Below are 19,635 nucleotides of genomic sequence, written 5' to 3' on the forward strand. Positions count from 1 at the left end.
AATGTCACAAAAAGCTCAAATAATGTGAATCTTAGGCTATGGAGCTTGTGGACCATAGGGCAGAACAGTATTTCTTGTACTCCCTTTCATCATTCCCAAAACAAATTATATTGTATTCCCCATTCTTCGTGGTCTTCTACCCGAAGACTTAAGTGTTAGGAACCTGTGGTTCTGAGTCAATGACCTGGGTTTCCTTTGGTTTTAGAATAACTGTGTGGTATTGTTCCTGATTTCTGGTGTATTATAATTCTCTATGTGAAAAATAGGGATGATAGATAGAGGTTCATTAGAGACTGACTGCTGTGTTTTATTGAAGATGTTTGGATCACAATAATACATAGGACTTGTTGATTGTTAAAGAGATGTCTTAAATTAATAATCCTTTAAAGAAAAGTAGTCTGACTTGAATTCCTGGTTGCAGTAAGCAATAATGGATATCCTTAACTTCTGGTGGCAGTATATCTGAACTGACATTCCTAGCATATGGAAACCTGAAGCACTACTCGTTAAAAATCATTTAGCAAAAGGTGGAAAACTTGTAATGAAGAAGCAAAACATGCATAACTCTTAGCAAGTGTGTGGAAGCTCCAGGCTCTAGGGTTTGAGAAGAGGACAAATCAAGCATATCAAATAGAGAATTCGTATTAAAACAATTTTTAAAAAAAAAAAAGGTCATTACTGCTACATTCTTCTGAAACTTATTCTTCGGACAGACAAGACTGCTAATGTTTGTTTTTTTCTTTAAACTAAGCAACAAGGTGGCAAATGGGGAAAAAAACCCCAAACAAGCAAACCACAACCCACCTCTGAAACTCTGATTCTGGAAATCCTTTTAGCTTGTAGCAAGTCTTGGAGTATGAACCACTGTCTTCACCTGTCGTAGTGGCACTTACAGTCCTTTTAACATTGAACCTTTCAGCTGCTTCTGTTTCATTTTTTCTTATCGTCTAACACTTCTTTGGCTGCTATTGTAGTGAAGTGGATTCTAAACTTGAGCATCCCTGCAACCACGTGCAACGTTACTAACCAGTGTTAACCCGACTTACTCTGGCTGCTCATGACATCTTCTATGATGGCTGTTGTGTTCACCTACCTGGGGAGGATTTGCTGAAAGAAGCAAGAGCAGTCACCAAGGCAAATGTGTGTGGCGGGGATTTGCATGTCTTTGTAGCATGTGTGAAGTGCAGTTTATACTTGGTTTTTAATTTTTTTAATCAGGAACTTGGTTTTAGTTGAGCTGTTTAGAGATTTTGGAAGGGATTGGGAGGGAAGAGTTTAGATTATCTGCTATTTTGAGATGACAAGATTTAAAATATAATGTTAATGTAGTGAAGAGCTCCAATTTTGACAGTCCATGACTCTTCAAGATACATTTTAATGTCCTAGCACTCAGTCTTCAGGGACTTCCTTATCACTTGTTCTATTTTGATTTTTTATTTAGTTTTCTTTGCCTGCTACTTCTTGTTTAGCTTTTCCATTTTCTTACAATTTTAATTTTGGTTATTTTGGGGCCACTTCTTGATTTTTGTTTTTCCAAAGGATGCAGACTCTGATAGTGGGGATGATTCGGACAAGAGATCGTGTGAGGAGAGTTGGAGACTGATCACTTCCCTGAGAGAGAAGCTGCCCCCCAGCAAGCTCCAAACCATTGTAAAAAAGTGTGGCCTCCCCAGCAGTGGGAAGAAACGAGAGCCTATTAAAATGTACCAGATACCCCAACGTCGACGCCTTAGCAAAGACTCCAAATGGGTTACCATCTCAGACTTAAAGATTCAGGCTGTGAAAGAGATATGCTATGAGGTAGCACTCAATGACTTCAGGCACACTAGGCAGGAGATTGAAGCTCTGGCCATTGTTAAAATGAAAGAGCTTTGTGCCATGTATGGGAAAAAAGATCCAAATGAGCGTGAATCATGGCGAGCTGTTGCTCGTGATGTTTGGGATACAGTAGGAGTTGGAGATGAGAAAATTGAAGATGTTATGGCCAATGGTAAAGGAGTAACTGATGTGGATGACCTTAAGGTGCACATAGACAAATTGGAAGATATTTTGCAAGAAGTGAAGAAGCAGAACAACATGAAGGATGAAGAGATAAAAGTTCTTAGAAATAAGATGCTAAAAATGGAGAAGGTTTTACCTCTGATAGGGTCTGAGAAAGCTCAGTCAACCATAGCCAATGCTAAGTCTCCAAACTCTGCCAGTGTGGTGGATGTGGATAAGAAGCCCATGGATGACTTAAAAAGAAGTGAGAATGATGATCTTGCTAAAGAGGAGCGTGTTTCTCAGTTAATGGCAGGTGATCCAGCTTTCAGACGCGGGCGATTACGTTGGATGAGGCAAGAACAGATTCGATTTAAAAATCTGCAGCAGCAGGAAATAGCAAAACAGCTACGTCGACAAAATATGCCTCACCGATTTATTCCACCTGAAAATCGCAAGCCCCGCTTTCCTTTCAAAAGCAATCCCAAACATAGGAACTCATGGAGTCCAGGAACCCATATAATTATCACAGAGGATGAAGTTATAGAGGTTAGAATTCCAAAAGAAGATGATAAGAACAAAGATGAAAATAAAGAAAAAGAAAGTAGAGCTGCTTCTAAAGACCCTCAGCAGCTGTGGAATCTTTATGGTCCCCAGAGGAATCAAGATAATATCCAAATTAACAGGCAGCAGTTAAAAACACAGTCACAGCCTAGCAATCAGCAGCAGCCATCACCTCAGTTGCGCTGGAGGAGCAATTCTCTTAATAACGGCTCTCAAAAAAGCTTGCGGCGTCAGACATCAGGCTCATCTGAATCATTGCACTCGTACAGCGGGCAGCAGAACCCAGACCTGCAGACTTTCCAGCAAAAACGCCACATCCACCAGCACCGACAACCTTACTGCAATCACAGCAATGGAGGTGGTGCAGAAGGCAATGCAGCTAACTTCCACCCAAAACAGACTGACCGGCTTAACCACTATAACCAGTTTGTGACGCCCCCACGGATGAGGCGCCAATTCTCAGCACCTAACCTCAAAGCGGGCAGAGAAACTACAGTATGATTAGTTGGCCAAGAGTAGTCTGGGGGAGGAGGGAAGCGGGGACAATTCTGGCTCATCATTAAGAAACCGCCAGGATTGAGTTTGTTTATGTCTTGGGTTTTGTTTGGCTGGGTAGAACTTGAGTAATTTGCCATACAAACACAAGGTACTGGCCCTTCAGCCCATTCAGTTTGCATGTGACTTTTGTTGCAGTTTTAACAACGTTGATTGGAAGAACATTCTGAAAATCTGGAAGAACTTTTTTCATAGACTAGAAGACTTGGAGGGAGGGATGTGGAGGGGAGAACTTCCCTGCTAGCTCATTTACCAGGGTTTTTTTTGTGTGTCTTGGAGTATTTTTCTAATCCTGAAAATATTGTCCGGAACTTACAAAGTGCTACCTTCCTCCTGTGTTTTATGTAGACAATCAAAAGAGGAATTTAGTTTATAGCATTGAATGTTTCTTGTGACCTTTTTCTTAGTAATAAGGAAACTGACCATCTGTTTTTAAATTGATCTGGCTCTTCAGAACAGTATTTTCCACTCTTAATTTCTTAATAATAATCATCTATAAACCAAAAGTTGTCAGCTGACAAGATATGTGGCTTTTTTTATAGGGAAATTAAGAAGAGCTATTGAGTCACAACAGTCCTACTCCCAGAGTAGGAGATGTCTTTCCTCCTTCTGCTTAAGTTCATAATTATTGGTATGGAATTGCTGTGACAGTTAAACCTGCCTGAATGGAATTTTATGTCAGAATATATATATATTGCTGAAGCAATACTTTGGAAATAAGCTTTTTCTAATTCCCATTGTATCTCTAAATAGAATAGCTTTTAATTATTATAGAGAGATTGTAGAAAGGAACTAGGATTTTTTGACACTCTGGTGCAGGAAGAAGCTTCAAAAAGCTAATCCTTTTTATTTTGTTCTCAGCTTTCTTGGGCATCAGTTTGGGAGATGTTCTTGAAATAGTTATTCTTATGAAGATTTATAGATCACTACTTTGAATTGGCTGAATTCTCCTCAAAGACAGGAGAATTGAGCTGTTTCACCTTAATGTGATACCTCATGTTAGTGCCTCTGGTCTTGGATTAAACCCCTGGTTTTTAAGACTTGTTTAATAAAGGAGAAGGTCACTTTGAAGAGAAAATAAGATTAGTTTTCCTTCTCCCCATGCTCAAAATACAAGTTAAAATTTTTATTTTGATCTGAAGAGGTCTATACTTGCAGGTGACGTGCCATAAAACAAAAGCTTGCAATTCTTACTTCAGATTTTCAAACAAATGACAGAAGAACTATTGATTAAGGAATAGGCTTTATGAGCTTGGGGTTTTATCTCAATTGGAGAGCCCCAATTTTAATTATATACTTTCTTCTTTCTGAGTTTCTTAAAGTGCAAAACAAAATTGTGCTTAGTTCTAAAAATCTGTGGACTTAAGTATAAGCCAATCTAAAGCTTTGAGGACTTATTTTGCATTTAAATTTAACTTCAATGCGATTTTAAAAACGAAATTGGCTACTCTACCACATTTGGTCATATAGGTCCACTTTGCAGTGTATTTGTATAGCGAAATGATTTGTGCGGTTTTGCACAAATATCCTTAATTTACTTGAGTTGCTTATTTTGTGATAAAATATAAGCCCTACTGGTAATTGTTACTTCTGTGTGTTTCAGCATAGCTATAGATGAGTAGGAAGTGCCTCAAACTTACTTTCCATCTTATTTTTGTTTCCTGTCCTACTTCCTTCCACCCCCCCCCAACTGTGCATGGTGTAGGTGCTGGTTGCAACACATGGTAAGTGCCAGCCATGCACTGTTTGTGTATTGATTAATCACGTATCAACTCTGAAGTCTCTGCACATGTGTTATGGACAGGATACCAGCCCTCTGATGTAGGAGATTACAAAGTCAGTGCTCTAACTCTCCTAAAAGACTCAGCTGGTCCCATCTCTTGGGACTTTTTTTTTTTCTTTATGGCAGGTTTAATTTTGTGTCCAAATATGGCTTTGTAACTTGCATTTGTCTCATGCTTTGGCCTACTTGAACGAAGGAAATAAAGCATCATGTCCAAAAATGTCTTGATTCTCAAAGAAAAGAAGCCTTGTAGATTAGCAATACTTTCTTTGAGCTTGAGAGAATTGCAAAATGAGTTTTGGGCTGCAAATAATATTTTGCTGTTGCCTTTGTTTTAGAATCCTGTTTTAGTTGTGCATTGCACTTTGATTTTGTGCATGTTGAATAATGAGTTCTTTCATATGCTCAAAAAGGCTTGGACTCTCTTAAAAATGCATGCTCTGGAAAATCTTCTCAATTCTGTAGGAATACGTGAGCCAGAGTTAGTTGGCATGGGATAGGTCATGAGAGAAGACCAAACCAATTTTATCTTGTGTCCCAATTTTATTGAGGATTGTGGCTGCCAACGTGAAATCACCACGTGATTGAGCATGGAGTAATTTTGAAGTCCATTCAACTATATGTACTGACACGAGATTAAAAACTCCTGCTACTAGATATTTTAATGCTAGACACTAAAAAGTTTTTGCCAACTTATTTCAGCTTAAAAATCTGAGAAGAAATATCCGTAAATGCCTGGGTGGTAGTGGTGGTGATGATGAATAATAGGTTGCTATTGGTCTGTTTTACCCCACTGTTTTAATGCAGCACTAGAAAAACAACCCTGCTTATTCTGTTGTTGTATGATTTGACAAAAAAGAAAAAGGATAGTCGATGTCAAAGCAGCTTTTTTCATGGCTTTTAGGAGGATATTACAGAAATCTAACTTGGAAAAAAATTCGATAAAAATTGCCCACTTTAAGAATTTATTCTTAATTACAGTGCAGTGCCTTATTTGATAAGGGGAGCAGTGTGAGAACTTGTGGATCTCCTTGCACTATTCAGAAATACATACACCTCTCACTCCAAATTCTGTATTAATGGAGCTAACAATAGTAATACAGCTGCTTCCATAGATGAGTGTGTGAAAAGGCTTTCAGGTTAATGGAAATGTGGCATCCATGATGGGAGTGCTGTTTTAGTAAGCTTAATTGCCATTGCTGATGTGCTGTGTGCTTTGACAGCTGGCTTGTATCCACCTGTGCCTTAGTGACGATTTCTTAAAAATCCTTTAGGACTCACTAGGGACACGTGCATTGGGGGGCGGCAGGGGAATGCATGCCACTAATGCTCCTCTGATTGACTTCAACATCCTTCTTCAAGCAATCTGATTTTAGAGATCTGTCAAATTAGAACATGCTATTTTTATCAGTACATTCAGCATAGTTTCAATATCTTCCTCACTGTTTTGTTTTGTTTTAACCTTTTATATGTTGAAATTTTTTCTCTATCCTTTATATGTTGAAATTTTTTCTCTATCCTTTATATGTTGAAACTTTTTCTCTATCCTTTATATGTTGAAATTTGACTTGGATACTTCCCATTGAACCACTTCAGGAGCTGCCACATGAGAAATCTATGCTGTGTACCTATTTGTACTGTAAAGAAAGCAGTGAGCTGGCTTTGAATTAAATGGGATTTTCAGATCTGTCCATTGTTTAAGAAAAAACAAGTTTTGGATTGTCTTAAGAGCAAGCATCTGCCTTGTGAAAAGCAGAACTGGTTTGTATTGTAACAAGTGCTCTTTCAATAAACTATGAAATACTCTTGTAAGTGTCAGACTTGTCTCAGTGAAATGGAAATGAAACTTGATTGCAGGCTTGTCCTGATTTTATTTTTTTCTTGGGGTTGATATTGTTGTAGCAGAGTTAAAAAGATTTCCTTAACTGTTCTTCAATCTGATTCTTGTAAGCCCCTCCACCCTGATTTTTTGCTGTTATGTGAAAAGCAGCCTACACAGATTTGTGTCTACTGTCACATAGCTTATTTAAAAAAAAAAAGGGGGGGTGGGGGTGGGGAGCGGGGGGCTTTTCATAGCACAAGGAGATACATGCCATACTCTTCTTTAGTGCTGTTCCATTGTACCATCTTGTGTGCTATTTATCTAATTCTGGAATAAAATGCAGAACTGGCTGTTCTGTCTTTGCTCACTGAAGACAAAAGAAACTGACTTTTTTGTATACCTCAAATCCAGGAGTGAATCACATACACTACAGTTCCTATGCAGACATCATGTAGATCCAAAGAATCTAAGTAGTTATGGTACAGTGTTCTCCTTAAAAAGCTGGTCCAGCCTGGTCTTGAAAAGCTTGGCCTAGTCTAAATGTATGATTTTTTTTTTTCTTTCTGTGTTCAGAAAATCTATGGTTGTTGTGGCTGTAGATATTTCCATGCCCCTGGGCAAAATAAACTTTGCGTTCCCTTTCGCCACATTCATGGAGCTAATGATATCAACTGGTTTGAAGTGGTACAACAATATGCACTGGGTTCCACGGAGTCTAGGGCATGGGCCTTCAGGGCAGCTTCTAGATGCAGTTGCTTTTCTTTTCTAGCAGTTGAGGCACTTTTACATTGGTACTAACAGTTGTGTGTATTATCAGTAATTAGATGTGGAAATGTTTATCTGGAGAGCCGACCAACCTCTCAGTAGAGCAAACCAACCCCTTTTACAGTGCAGTGAATGCACCTTCTGTGTGAACAAACCTGAAATTCATCCTTCATCTATTGCTCAGTGCCAATTATTTTTAAATACTATCATAGTATCAAGTACCAGGAGGCAATCTTAGTCCTGTTTTTCTACTTAGGGAAATAGTACCTATTTCTCTTGTTCATTATGGGAAAATAAACTTCGATTTTTTTTTTTTTCTTAGTTTTAAAAGTAAGGTTAGTGTGGAGTCAATAAAAAGTGTCTGCTTATATTAAGCATTTATTTATCTAGGTATTTAAATGTACAGAAGATACACTTACTTGGCTCACAAGTGTGAAAATAGAGAAGACAAGAAGCAGGTCTTTGTCTTTGAATGAATTTAATGTGCCTGGGTTTTTCATGCTGGAAGTAGAATTTTCACAATGGAATGCTCCTGATTTTTGACCGTTCCCTCTGCAGCTTTTCAGTTTCTCCAAAAGAATCTGATCAAAGATTCTACTTAAACACTACTTGAAGAGCTTTTCATTTCTACAATCTAGCTGCTCAAAATGACACCCTCAGATTATCCACTTCAGACTACAGGAAAATAAGTTATTTTGCCCTTCCTTTCAAGTAAGAGAAGCTTGTTTCTGTCACTTTGCATCTGACTTGTTTAATCTTGGTTTTAAATGTGATAGCATTACCTACATGGATAGGGGGAAAAAATATCAGAATGTCATTATGTTAATGAATTTTTAAGAGTACACTGGGTATTTCAGAACTATAGATAAGTCTGAAACCACCTCATTGAGTCTAGAATAGCTTTTTGATAAATCATTGAGAATTTCAGAAGAAATATCAAGGTAAAGGATAAATGTTTGGTTTGTCTGTAGTTCTTTTGCTGCTGGACTAAGGTTTACTTACACTATAAGTATGTAGCCATCTTAGAGTGAATGGAGCAGACACAAATAAAGGAGGGGCATTTTAGCCAAATAAAAGTTCAAGAGGAAATTAGAAAATTAAAATGCAGCCCTCATACAAAGGCCATATATTTTTAATAGTTCAGTTTTCTCTCCCTAAAGGTCATGGGTATTGAATTCATGGTATTGAAAATTCTGTACTTTCAGGTAGTTGTTCTAAGAGCACAGCTACTGTTCAATGCTACCTCCAGGAAATCTTACTTATAAACTTAAAGTAACGTACTTCAGGTTTATCTCCTTTCCAAATACAGTCTAAAGGTCTTTCTGACTGAACTTGTGTTAAATTTGATGCAATCACATTGTGGCAGTGTAAACTACTATACTTGCTGTATGAAAACAAATTAATGTGGCTGTTTAGCTGGGATGCTTAAATAGGATGGGAGGAAAGTGTAAAGCTTTTCTTCTATAGCTGTTAGACATAAGAATGCATTACTGCAAACAGTACATTGGAGAATTTAAGGATTTGGGACTGTGGAAGAGAGAAGGTTGAATACAATATGAGTGGGTTCTAGAATTTTTCTTAAGACCTCTGTAACACTTAATGAATTGTTGTTGCAATTCTTGCGTAAAAATCTTGAGAAGCCAGTTCAATTTGTGTAATATATGCCAAAGGATTATCTTCAAAAAATAAAATACAGTTGTGAGGTAGGCTCTGAGACCAGGAACATAGTTACTGTCTCTGTTATAAATATCTTGAATTATTTGTTTTACCAGTAAATAAAAAAAGGTCACTAGGTCTTACTAGCATTTATTTCAAAGCATGGTTATGCTCAACAGGAAGAAAATGCTCTTACACCAGAAGGTATTGTTGAAGTGCTCCTTGTGAGGAAACCTCTGCACAGACTTCTCTGCCCATTTGCCAGGGCGGTGGTATTTTTTTTTTCCATCTTCTGATATATTAAGAACACATGTGAAAGACTGATACTTACATCCTGAGAGGAAAATCTAATTGAAAACAAAATGTCTTTTTTTTTTCTTCCTACAATCTGAAATGAATTTTTTTGTATCAAAAGGCAAATCAGTGGTGCTGTTAATCCTTCTGTTTGAGAAAATGAAGGTGAATAACCCTCCCCTTTTAAATTTATTTCTGTACTTTTCTTTATTTCTACCTCTTTCCTACCTCCCTGAAAGCAGCAAGCAGGTTCCCCCCAAAATCCCCTTTTTCCAGTCTTTAGTGACAAAAAATACCCTAAACCTTTCCCTCTTACAGATACTATGAGCATGTATATCTGATTACTTTAAAAAAACAACACTACTATCTTAATTGTATTGGCCTCTGTCTTCTCTCTTTTCAAGGACAGATTATACTAAAACAGTAGATGTTGGTATGTGACCTCTGAGCATTAATGGAAATGTCTTTATGTATTTGTTCTCTGTGTCTGTCATTCCATCTGAGATGTTAGTCTCTGTTAACTGTTCTCCTTGCTTTTGTCTGTCCTCCTACACGGTATCTCCTCTCTCCCCACAGGACTATGAGAGTAAGCTGCAGGCCTTGCAGAAGCAGGTAGAGACAAGATCCTTGGCCGCTGAAACAACAGAGGAGGAGGAGGAGGAAGAAGAAGGTGAGTTTGAAGCTAAAAATCATTTTGATATAGCCCAGCCTAAAGGAGCAGTGGCTATATCATCTCTTGCAATACATAGAAAACCCACTTTGGAAAGCTGTGAAACACTTCATAACTTCTTGATCTGTAATCTTCACAGCGTAAAGGTATAAAATACCTATGCATAGAGTAAATTCCATGTAAACAGTAGATACACATCCCTGAATTCAACTGATGCACAAACTAGATTGGTTTAACTACAACCTTTGATTTGGTGGCCTTAAATTTGAAGTAGTCTATCTCTTCTTGGCACTAACAGAGTTCAGATGTCTTAAACCAAAATAATACTGTTGCCTTTGTTTCCTTGTTTTGATTTTGAAGTTTCTTTTTTCTCCTTGGTAGGAATTCTTAGAATTCATGCTGTGACGTGTCTGTATAGCTCCATTTCTGGACAGTAGATAAAGTTTATTGTTCCCATAATACTTGCTTTCATTCTACTGTTTCAGCATTTGGCTTTAATAATTGTTAACTAATTTAAAATGAGTAGAATTTATTTTGTTTTCTCCGTTCTAAATCTCCTTATTTGATCATTATATCTCCACTGCTAGTAGTGAGGAAGCTTGAATCTGGTTTTTCCTCAATGAATGATAAAAACGCAGGTTTTTGTTTTCTGTTCTTCTCTTCTGGAAGAAGTGTTGAGAACTCGATGACATAGTCAGCAGTAGTATTAAATACTGCATGTGATGGTATAGAGAAGAAGCCACAGTGGTTTATTTCTCTGTTTCTTTGCTCTTCCTAGTGCCCTGGACACGACATGAGTATGAACTGGCGCAGTGGGCTTTCAGGAAGTGGAAATTTCACCAGTTTACCTCACTGAGGGACCAACTCTGGGGAAATGCAGTATATCTGAAAGAAGCCAATGCGATCAGTGTAGAGTTAAAGAAAAAGGTAGGGACATGCAGAATAGCTTTTTTTTAATTTTCTGACTCCTCAATTTTGACTGTATAATCCTGCTTCAAATGCTCAGAGTTACTTATAAAGTTGTATGTCTCTTGCTTGTTAATTTGAGCTTTAAAAGGGTTCAGAAAATCGTGAGTCTCTGATTCAGACTTCTGACTGAATGAACATCCATGAAAATCTGGTTGATAGATTCTTCTTTTCTTCATTTTCCTTATGCTGTTCATCAATATCATAAACACATGTACATCTCCCCAGGGCTATGTCTTTTCCTTTTGCTTTTAACTTCATGTGGTCACTCATCTTTCCAAGAGAAGTGTGTGCTGCAGGATGTGCTAGGTCTGTAGCTTTCCAGACCTCTGCCAGCTGTGACAATAAAGGCAAGATACGTGTACTCAGCTAAAAAATATGATTTAAGCCATTTTGACAAAAACAAAAAACCAAGCATGTTACAAAAACCTGAATCTGTTCGTGGAGATGAAAGTCAAACTGGCTTCACACATTGCCTTACGTTAGGTCTCTGTCCCCTTTGTGATGATGATATCTGACTTCTCAGCACTAAAGTAGCTTTTCTTTTTCCATTCAGGTACAGTTTCAATTTGTCCTGCTGACAGACACGCTCTACTCACCGCTGCCACCAGAGCTTTTGCCCACTGAGTTGGAGAAGACCCGGGACAATAGGCCTTTCCCCCGTACAGTGGTAGCTGTGGAAGTCCAGGATCTGAAGAATGGAGCAACGCATTACTGGTCCTTAGAAAAACTCAAGTATGTAAATATTACTGAAGAGCAAACTTCCTTATATCCAAGGAGCTTCACTGAAAAATTTCACCCCTTGCTGTTCATTCTTCGTTGTACTTGTTTTCTTCTGTGTCCTCCCAAATGCCAACTTTCCAGACAGTGTTTTAATATTTTTAATGTTTTAAATATTAGCTTTCTAGAGTCTTTAAATAAGTGTATTTGTTCTCCAGCATCTTACCTTGCTTTCACAATTAATTTTCGTAACTTGAGGTTAGATTTTATTTTTTAAAACTAATAAGGCTCATCACAGCTTATCTCTCTGCATTAATTTTTTCATGTTCCTTTCACTGCAAAGGTTTCCTTGCCACCTGCTTTTATATAACCTAGTAGTATAGGGCATAATTTGTAATAATTTTGGTATAGGTGAAGTCAGTGTACCCCACTGCGTGTTCTCTGCTTTTTTATTCATTCTCTTAATTTTTTAATCCTGCTTTCTTCTGTGCAGGCAGAGATTGGACCTGATGCGTGAGATGTACGACAGAGCTGGGGAAATGGCATCTAATACACAGGATGAGAGTGAAGGCACGATGACAGGCAGTGATCCCTTTTATGATCGATTTCATTGGTTCAAGCTAGTTGGAAGGTATGTGACGATAATCTCAACTGCTGGTATGCTGGTAACTCTTGTCAGTTCTGGATGAACTTTGACTCTGAACGTGGTTATAAACTGTATGGCCACTAGTGTTAGTTATGTGTGTTGTCTTTCAGGGATTTCTGATAGACATAAAATACAGCGAAGAGCAGAAAATGCTCTTTAGATTGTTGCCAGTTCTGGTGTAACCTTGTAGAATCTGATTTGACTGAACCTGTAGTAAGTTTATAAGTTTATTTTTAAAAAAGGTAGGTAGCTAAGTTCTATCTAAAGTCACTGGAGCAGAGCTGTGAGAATGTGAAGAAAACTGGAATCTGAGGGGAAAAGCAGCCCAGGGCCTTACTTGCATATGTGGTTCAAATAGTTTGGTCGTACCCTTTGGAAATACCCAGTATCTGATGGGATTCTCTTACATTTCCTAATGTCAGCTGCACCTTTACAATATTTTTATTTACAGAAATGCTGCGTGTTGGAAATAAGAATTGTAGCTCTGTTAAATGGATATGCTCTCGGTATCTGTATGTTCAGCCATGTTTATATTCATTTTTCATTTGCTTTCTGCTCCGTTCAAGGATGCTCTTTTTCCTGACTTTGCGAGCAAGCCCTTCCCTTACGTTTCATTGCAGTCCAGATGGTTTGAAGCCTTTGCTTGTTGTTCAGGTGGTCTCTGTGCTGATGGCAACAGACAGCTGTTAAATGAAGCATTCTTCTTTCCCCTCACTCTCTTAATTGGTATTCCGTTAACTGATATCTAGCTCCCCCATATTCCATGGCTGCGTGAATGAGCGTCTTGCTGATCGCACGCCCTCCCCCACTTTCTCCACGGCTGACTCCGACATCACTGAACTGGCTGATGAACAGCAGGATGAAATGGAGGACTTTGATGATGAGGCCTTTGTGGATGATACTGGCTCCGACGTTGGAACTGAGGAGGGATCAGACCTCTTCAATGATGGGCGCGACCCGTTTTACGACCGATCCCCCTGGTTCATTTTAGTGGGAAGGTTGGTGAGGTTACTGTGAGAATGGCCAAAAGGGACCAGCTCTTGCTGTAGACTGCAATGGCTTTGCTTTATGCTGCACAGAATATCTGTCAAGCCAAAATATCTATATACCTAAATTGGAATTGCCAGAGAGTGAGTCTAGTTTAACATTAAGTTTTAAATTCCCGTGTCAGAGGCCGTGAAGACCTAAATAATAATTGAGAAAATAACCCTCAGATGTGACAATATGAGTAAATCTATTTCTAGATAACTGTTACAACATAGAATGAATGTGGTTTTGCTTGTGTACAGAATTTAAGCGTTATTTAGAGTGGTCTATTTAGCCATTGCAAGATCACTAAGATAGTGTTGTAGTATGTAATTTTCTCCTGTAGAAGAGAATCTCAGAGTATGGTGGAAAGTCTTTTAAGTCCAATCCAATAAATCCATTTTTGAAAACTCATCTTACACCTCTGTGTCCGAAGAGAAAAAGATGGCATGAGGAGAAAGAAGAATGGTCCTTTACTGGATGAGGAAGAGTGTTCTTTGAGATGATTTGGCTTCTCAGATCATGCATCACTCTTGGTAGCAAGTACTATGTAGTGAAAGGTCACCATCATTAAAATTCACTGGCTGGTGGTGTTTATCAGCGCTTTCCCCGTGCACTATGCTTGAATTTCTGAAACAAGTTTTCTTAATGTATTTTAGAGTATTATCTATTTAGCCAATCTAGGTATGATTAGACATTATCACACCTCAGTCTGTGGTGCAGATCCTAGGGACAGCAAGTTGCATTAGAAAATGTAGTACTTTGTGCTGTTTCTTCACAAATAGTCTTGTTGGAACGTGTCACTCATGACAAGAAACCAAGATTTTATTTAGTGACTTTGCTTCCCTCTCTTCTGCTCCCACTCCCTCAATTAGGCTTTTTATCTTATTTGATCACTCTGTAAGCCAATCCACTTCTTAAAGCAGTAACGGAGGTGGTTAGCACAGGTGTTGGACAAAAGAGGGGCTGAGACCCCACAGCTGGCAGAAGGGAGGAACAAAGGAGAAAGGACCAGAGCCTGACTTTATCCTTTTCTGTGACTGTAAGCAGGGAAGATTTCGTGGTCAGGAAGGCAGGATCTTTTTGCAGTTTCCTCAAATGCAGGAAACTTGATTGACAAACTTATCAAGCTTTGAATCAGTTTAGCTTTATTGTCTAACCACATTCTTTGTCTTTAGTGGACCTTTTTACAAGGTATGATTAAAACTTGGCACTTACTTGATCTAGTCTTTAAAACAAAAATTACAGTTACTAAAGATGCAAGAAATTGCATTAGTCCTCTTTGATCTCTGTGAATTTATGCCCTTATGTGCAATGTCTGATAATGTGTTTTATAAAATTTAATTCTTTCGGGTTAATCTGATCCACGAGAGTTAATTTGGGAAAGCTATCTTAACTGGCTTGGAAGTGGTGGTCAGCTAGTTAAAGCGTATGTGCGCTGTTTGCAATGGCTAGGACTGCTTTCTTGTAACTGTGCTGGCATACTCAGCATATTCTCCTGTTGTGCATGTTCTTTCAGAGAGGGACCTTCAGTGCTTGGGAAAAAGTTGAGCTATTCATCTTCATTTCACAGACTCTTCAGGAAGCACAACACAAGCTGAGCAAATACAGTGTATAATGAAAACAGTTGTTTCCTGGCAATTGCACAGCTTGCTTCCCGTTTCCATGTATTAAAAAGAATACTGAGCTCTGTCTCTATAGACAGACATAGGAAGCTGCAGCAGTGAAGGGTACTAGCCTGAACCATGTAAGCTGCACATATTAAGGAACTCGGGTTGTAAATTGTATTGAGGAATGAAACTTAGTTTGTATTATCTCTGAGTAGACAGCTGAATGACTTTTTCCCGGTTGTTGGTTTCTATTCTGTTTCTATTCCTGTTCTGTTCTCCTGTTGTGCTGATTCTGTCAGCAGAAGGCTGTTAGACTGTTTAGCACCACTGAGTAGAAACTATTTTGATTCCTCAGTGTCTTCCAGCATGAGAATTCTACTTTTGAACAGTGTGACTTACAAGTGTCAGAGGGTATGTCCATCTACATAGATACTGTCTTGAGCACAAGGTCGTGTTCAATTTATAACAAAACCAAAATTCTGTAACACTTAACTGTGTACTGTTTTATATGTTGTGGAATGTGGAGGACAAACATAAAATAATTTTTAATATTTTTTGGGGAAGTCATCAGCAATAATGCATCCAGGTCACAAAGGAGAGGAGGAGAAATTGATCACGTAGTTATCCATCTCCTTGGGCATCACGGTATTTTTTTTTCCTCTCTCTGTGCTGCGACTGTCTTTTATTTGTACTGTAACTATTAAAGAAAAGGAAGAAAAGAGCTGGTCCCTTTAGCCATCTCTTCTGGCATGCTGGGCTGTCTTTAAGGCTGATTCTATTTAATGGTGTGACATATCGAGCATTTGCTGTTTTTAAGGGAGGTGGGAGAGGACTATGGGATATTTTATTTAAATCTTGATGTGTTTATTTAAAAAAATATCTGTCATCATTCTGAGTTCTGTGTTTGTTTTGATTTTTTTTTTTAAATATTTCTGTTAAATTTCATTTCTGGTTTTGTTGTGAGTATGCCATTTTACCTCACCAATCTTTCTGCTAATACAGCTCCCCCCCCTCTTTCAGTCTGCTGGGCTAAGGTGCAGGGGGACACTTGTGTATGGGATGTTTGGGGAGTGGGAGTCCTTCCAGATGTGGGAGGAGGAGGAGGAGAACCTTAAGATTTCATCCACTCCTGACTTGGTACGGTCTTGTGATGGAGCAGATGGAATGGCACTGGAAGGCAGTGTTGCTGCATAAAACAGCTCTTTTCTCTATACAGCAATTGTGCTACTGCTCTCCATTCTACAGAAGAGATCCAGCGTTTTCATCACCAAACAGGAAGCTTAAAACTTTTTGCATTATCTGCTTTACTTCTTCTAGGATAAATGATTCCAGTGAGCTAGGTGACTGGATGGACGGAAGTTAAGGAAGATGAGAAATATATTTTTCTTTGGGATTGTCATCTTACTGAGGTGGCAAAATTGTAGTTGCTAATAAAGCTGAATGCTTTGGCTGTCGTATGTTGGACAGCAGCTTCAGAACTTTAGCCATGCGAGTAAAAATATATTTTTATTTTTCACGCAGTGATTGCTTTCCCTTTCCACTAGTTCGGCTTTGAAGTAGAATGGCTTCTGTAATGACTACCTCTATTAGTTAATGAAACTGTCTCTTACTGTATACATATCAATGCAAAGCTATTTAGATTCCTTTATGTTGGGGAAAAAACATCCATTCTCCCTAGCTTGAAATGTGATTTTCAAACTGCATGTGGGGATTTTTTGTGTTGAGCATATAATTACATACCTTCCTGAACTCCGTCCGTGGTCCAGTCCAATTGAATGATTCCAGTTTGGTGGGGGGGACAGATGGACTGTTTTCTTGTATGGTGGGATGCTGCTTTCTCAGATGAGCACCATCTGAAATTTCAAGGCTAAAAATGAAAATGTTTTCTTAGAGGGGAAAAAAATAAAATTAAACTTCTGATTTTGTTACTTTAAATTTAGTCTCTTCTCCCTTCCCCTGCTTTCTCAGTGCTTACCTCACTTTGGAGCAGACTGAAAAGGAATTAGATCCTAATCTTAGTCAAGTGTTACGTTGCAGTTGGTTTTTTTTTGTTGTTGTATGGTTTTCTTAATTTTTTTGTTTTGCTACTTTTATAGCCTTATTAATCATTCTCTTCTCTATTGCATTTGGTCACCACTTTGGTTTTTTCATAGTGTTGTTTGGTTTTTTTGTGTCTCTTTGGTTCACAACTGACACCTGTTTGACTACCTTGTCATTTCAAGATAATGCCTTCATTCTGGGAATGGGCACGTGAACCCAATGAGAAGCACTTACCTCTGCTAACTTTGGTCCTTAGCTCTGTGTCACAAGGAATTGAGTTTGGATTAGTCTTGCTGTGTTCACAGAACAAATTCTACAGTTGATGCCTCCAGAGAGGCAGTGAACATCTTTATTTCTCTCTCAGTCCTCTTTTGTTATGCAGGACTTTCCCTATGAATATTAAATAATAGTTAGAAATTTGAGGAATTCATTATATTAAATAATAAAGACTAATAAAAACGTCTGCAAGAAAGAAATTCACTTAAATGTCTGGTGTTTAGCCTAATTTAATATGCATAAATTCATAATAATTACATACATAATTGGTTAGTCACTTTAAATTTAATGACTGGTAAAACTATTGGTTAAACCTCTGTTCGTCTCAGTGCTGTTCTGAATTCTGAAAGAGCTCACTTAATATATAAAGTCTGCCAATTTTTTTCCCCTTGTTGAGAGCCATTCTTTACATGACTTGTTAGGCTTCTCAACATCAGAAGTTTTACTCGAGCTAATCACACTGAAGTGTGGTATTCTAAGAACTTTTGCAATTCGTTGCAGAAACGTAAAATAACTTTTAATGAAAAATCTGTACAATAAAACTTTATTGTTGCAAAATAGACCCTGCTTGTATGTAACTTTAAAAGTTAGTGTATGGCAGGATCATCCAGTACTGGGCCTAAATGCTGCTTTTCCTATTGTAAACTGTAATTTCTAAATGATTACTCTAGAGTACTGTTGTAGTGTTTTGTTGTTTGGTTTTTGGTTGGTTTTTTTAATTTAAAGAAACAAATACATTACTCCTGCAGATATTTAGCTCTGAAGACTTTGTCTTCCCCTATCCATACGCTCAGTGAATCTTCCAAGAAACCTAAGAGATGACTTACGGTTTATTGGGGATTTCTGATTGTGCTGTATACAATGTTATCAAGTGTATGTAGAAGAGAGAAAACATTCAGTCAATCTGTTTTGAAGAGTGTTTTCCTATGTTCAGTAAAATATTTGAGGCTGTGTGAACACAGTAGATCAATTCCCTTTTAATTTATCACTTCAAACTACATTCATGGGGTGGAAAACTCAAACAATTCTTTATAGTCAGTAGTTCCTTAGTAGACTTCTACCATCTTGCTAACAGCTCCATTTACAACTGTAGTGCATCTAAAATTACCTTTTATAAAGCCATCATCTTAAATTGTCTCCTGCATATGTTTTGTAACTCGCTAATATAAGCCCTGTGTCTCCAATGTATTCTGGTTTAGAGCATTTTGTGGCTTCACTTAGCTTTGACACTGCTGAAGAGCCCTGTGTGGGCAATATGGATACATGACCACAGTGCAGGTCTAATAGTTGGAGTAAAGTAAACTGTCTGAAGATTTGAATGTCCCTTTAGCCAACCAAACACTGCAGTCTGGTTTTGCAGATGATTGCCTAATGCTGTTTGTGTTTTCTTGCCTTCCTGTTACCAGAGCATTTGTATACCTGAGCAATCTACTATACCCGGTGCCTCTTATTCACAGAGTAGCTGTTGTTAGTGAGAAAGGAGAAGTACGAGGATTTCTGCGAGTAGCAGTGCAAGCTATAGCAGGTGAGATGCTCTGAGATCTTTACATTGCAACTCTTTGGTACACTATGAATAGCTGCGAATTTAAAAAACAGGCAAACAAATCATACCTGAATAATTTTAGTGTTGCAAAGAACGCTTGTTCTTTATTATTAACTTGCTTTTGAAATTTTTTCATTGGTGTAAATCATATGCGTGAATAAATCTTGAAATAATACTACCGATCAGAAGCTTTTAAAATGATAGTCATTACCACTGAAGTTTATACCTGACAACTAATGGAACGCTATTTTTTATAACACTGAAAGGGTTAACTAGTGACAGTCTAAAAACTAAAAATAAAGGCTTTCTTTCTGGCACCCAGTATAAACAGTGGAAAAGGGAATATGCAAGTTTGATAGTTGTGATGATGTGCAGAAAAGATATATCTACCACGTGTTTGCTCTTCTCACACTATCCTTTTAAACAACACACAGAAATGCTCTCCTTCATTCTCTGACTGAACAGCATGCAAAGAAGTTCCTGAACTGATGGTTTTCAGCATAGTATAAACAGAAATCAGCAGGAGTTTTCCATTTCATTGCTTCACTAAAATGTGTTGAGACTTAGAAGCTACTTTAACATACTGTTTAATCACCAAGAATTATGAACTTTTCAGAAGAGAAGGGTAGATATATGGGGACGGTAATTGCTTCCTCCAGTTTTGAACTGCCATTGTATGTGTGCCAGAGCTTAACTGCAGTCTGCTAGTCCACTGCTAA

At 38.1% G+C, this 19,635-nt stretch overlaps 1 protein-coding gene across 8 annotated transcripts in view; it reads left to right on the forward strand.

Annotated features, from left to right (window-relative positions):
- KIF1B (kinesin family member 1B) overlaps nucleotides 1-19,635 on the forward strand; it is a 94,693-nt gene that overhangs the window by 49,315 nt on the left and 25,743 nt on the right. For 3 of the 8 annotated variants that reach the window (XM_075773499.1, XM_075773501.1, XM_075773502.1), the window contains 6 exons: nucleotides 9,996-10,089; nucleotides 10,868-11,016; nucleotides 11,612-11,790; nucleotides 12,269-12,406; nucleotides 13,171-13,419; nucleotides 18,780-18,898. In XM_075773499.1, coding sequence (XP_075629614.1) covers nucleotides 9,996-10,089; nucleotides 10,868-11,016; nucleotides 11,612-11,790; nucleotides 12,269-12,406; nucleotides 13,171-13,419; nucleotides 18,780-18,898 — 928 coding nt within the window. Of the gene's footprint in view, nucleotides 1-1,539; nucleotides 6,695-9,995; nucleotides 10,090-10,865; nucleotides 11,017-11,611; nucleotides 11,791-12,268; nucleotides 12,407-13,170; nucleotides 13,420-18,779; nucleotides 18,899-19,635 lie in introns of those variants that run through there. The other 5 variants (XM_075773505.1, XM_075773503.1, XM_075773504.1 and 2 more) reach the window with 3 other exon arrangements.

This window comes from Balearica regulorum, chromosome 21 (genome assembly GCF_011004875.1).
Source record: "Balearica regulorum gibbericeps isolate bBalReg1 chromosome 21, bBalReg1.pri, whole genome shotgun sequence".
Taxonomy (NCBI): domain Eukaryota; kingdom Metazoa; phylum Chordata; class Aves; order Gruiformes; family Gruidae; genus Balearica; species Balearica regulorum.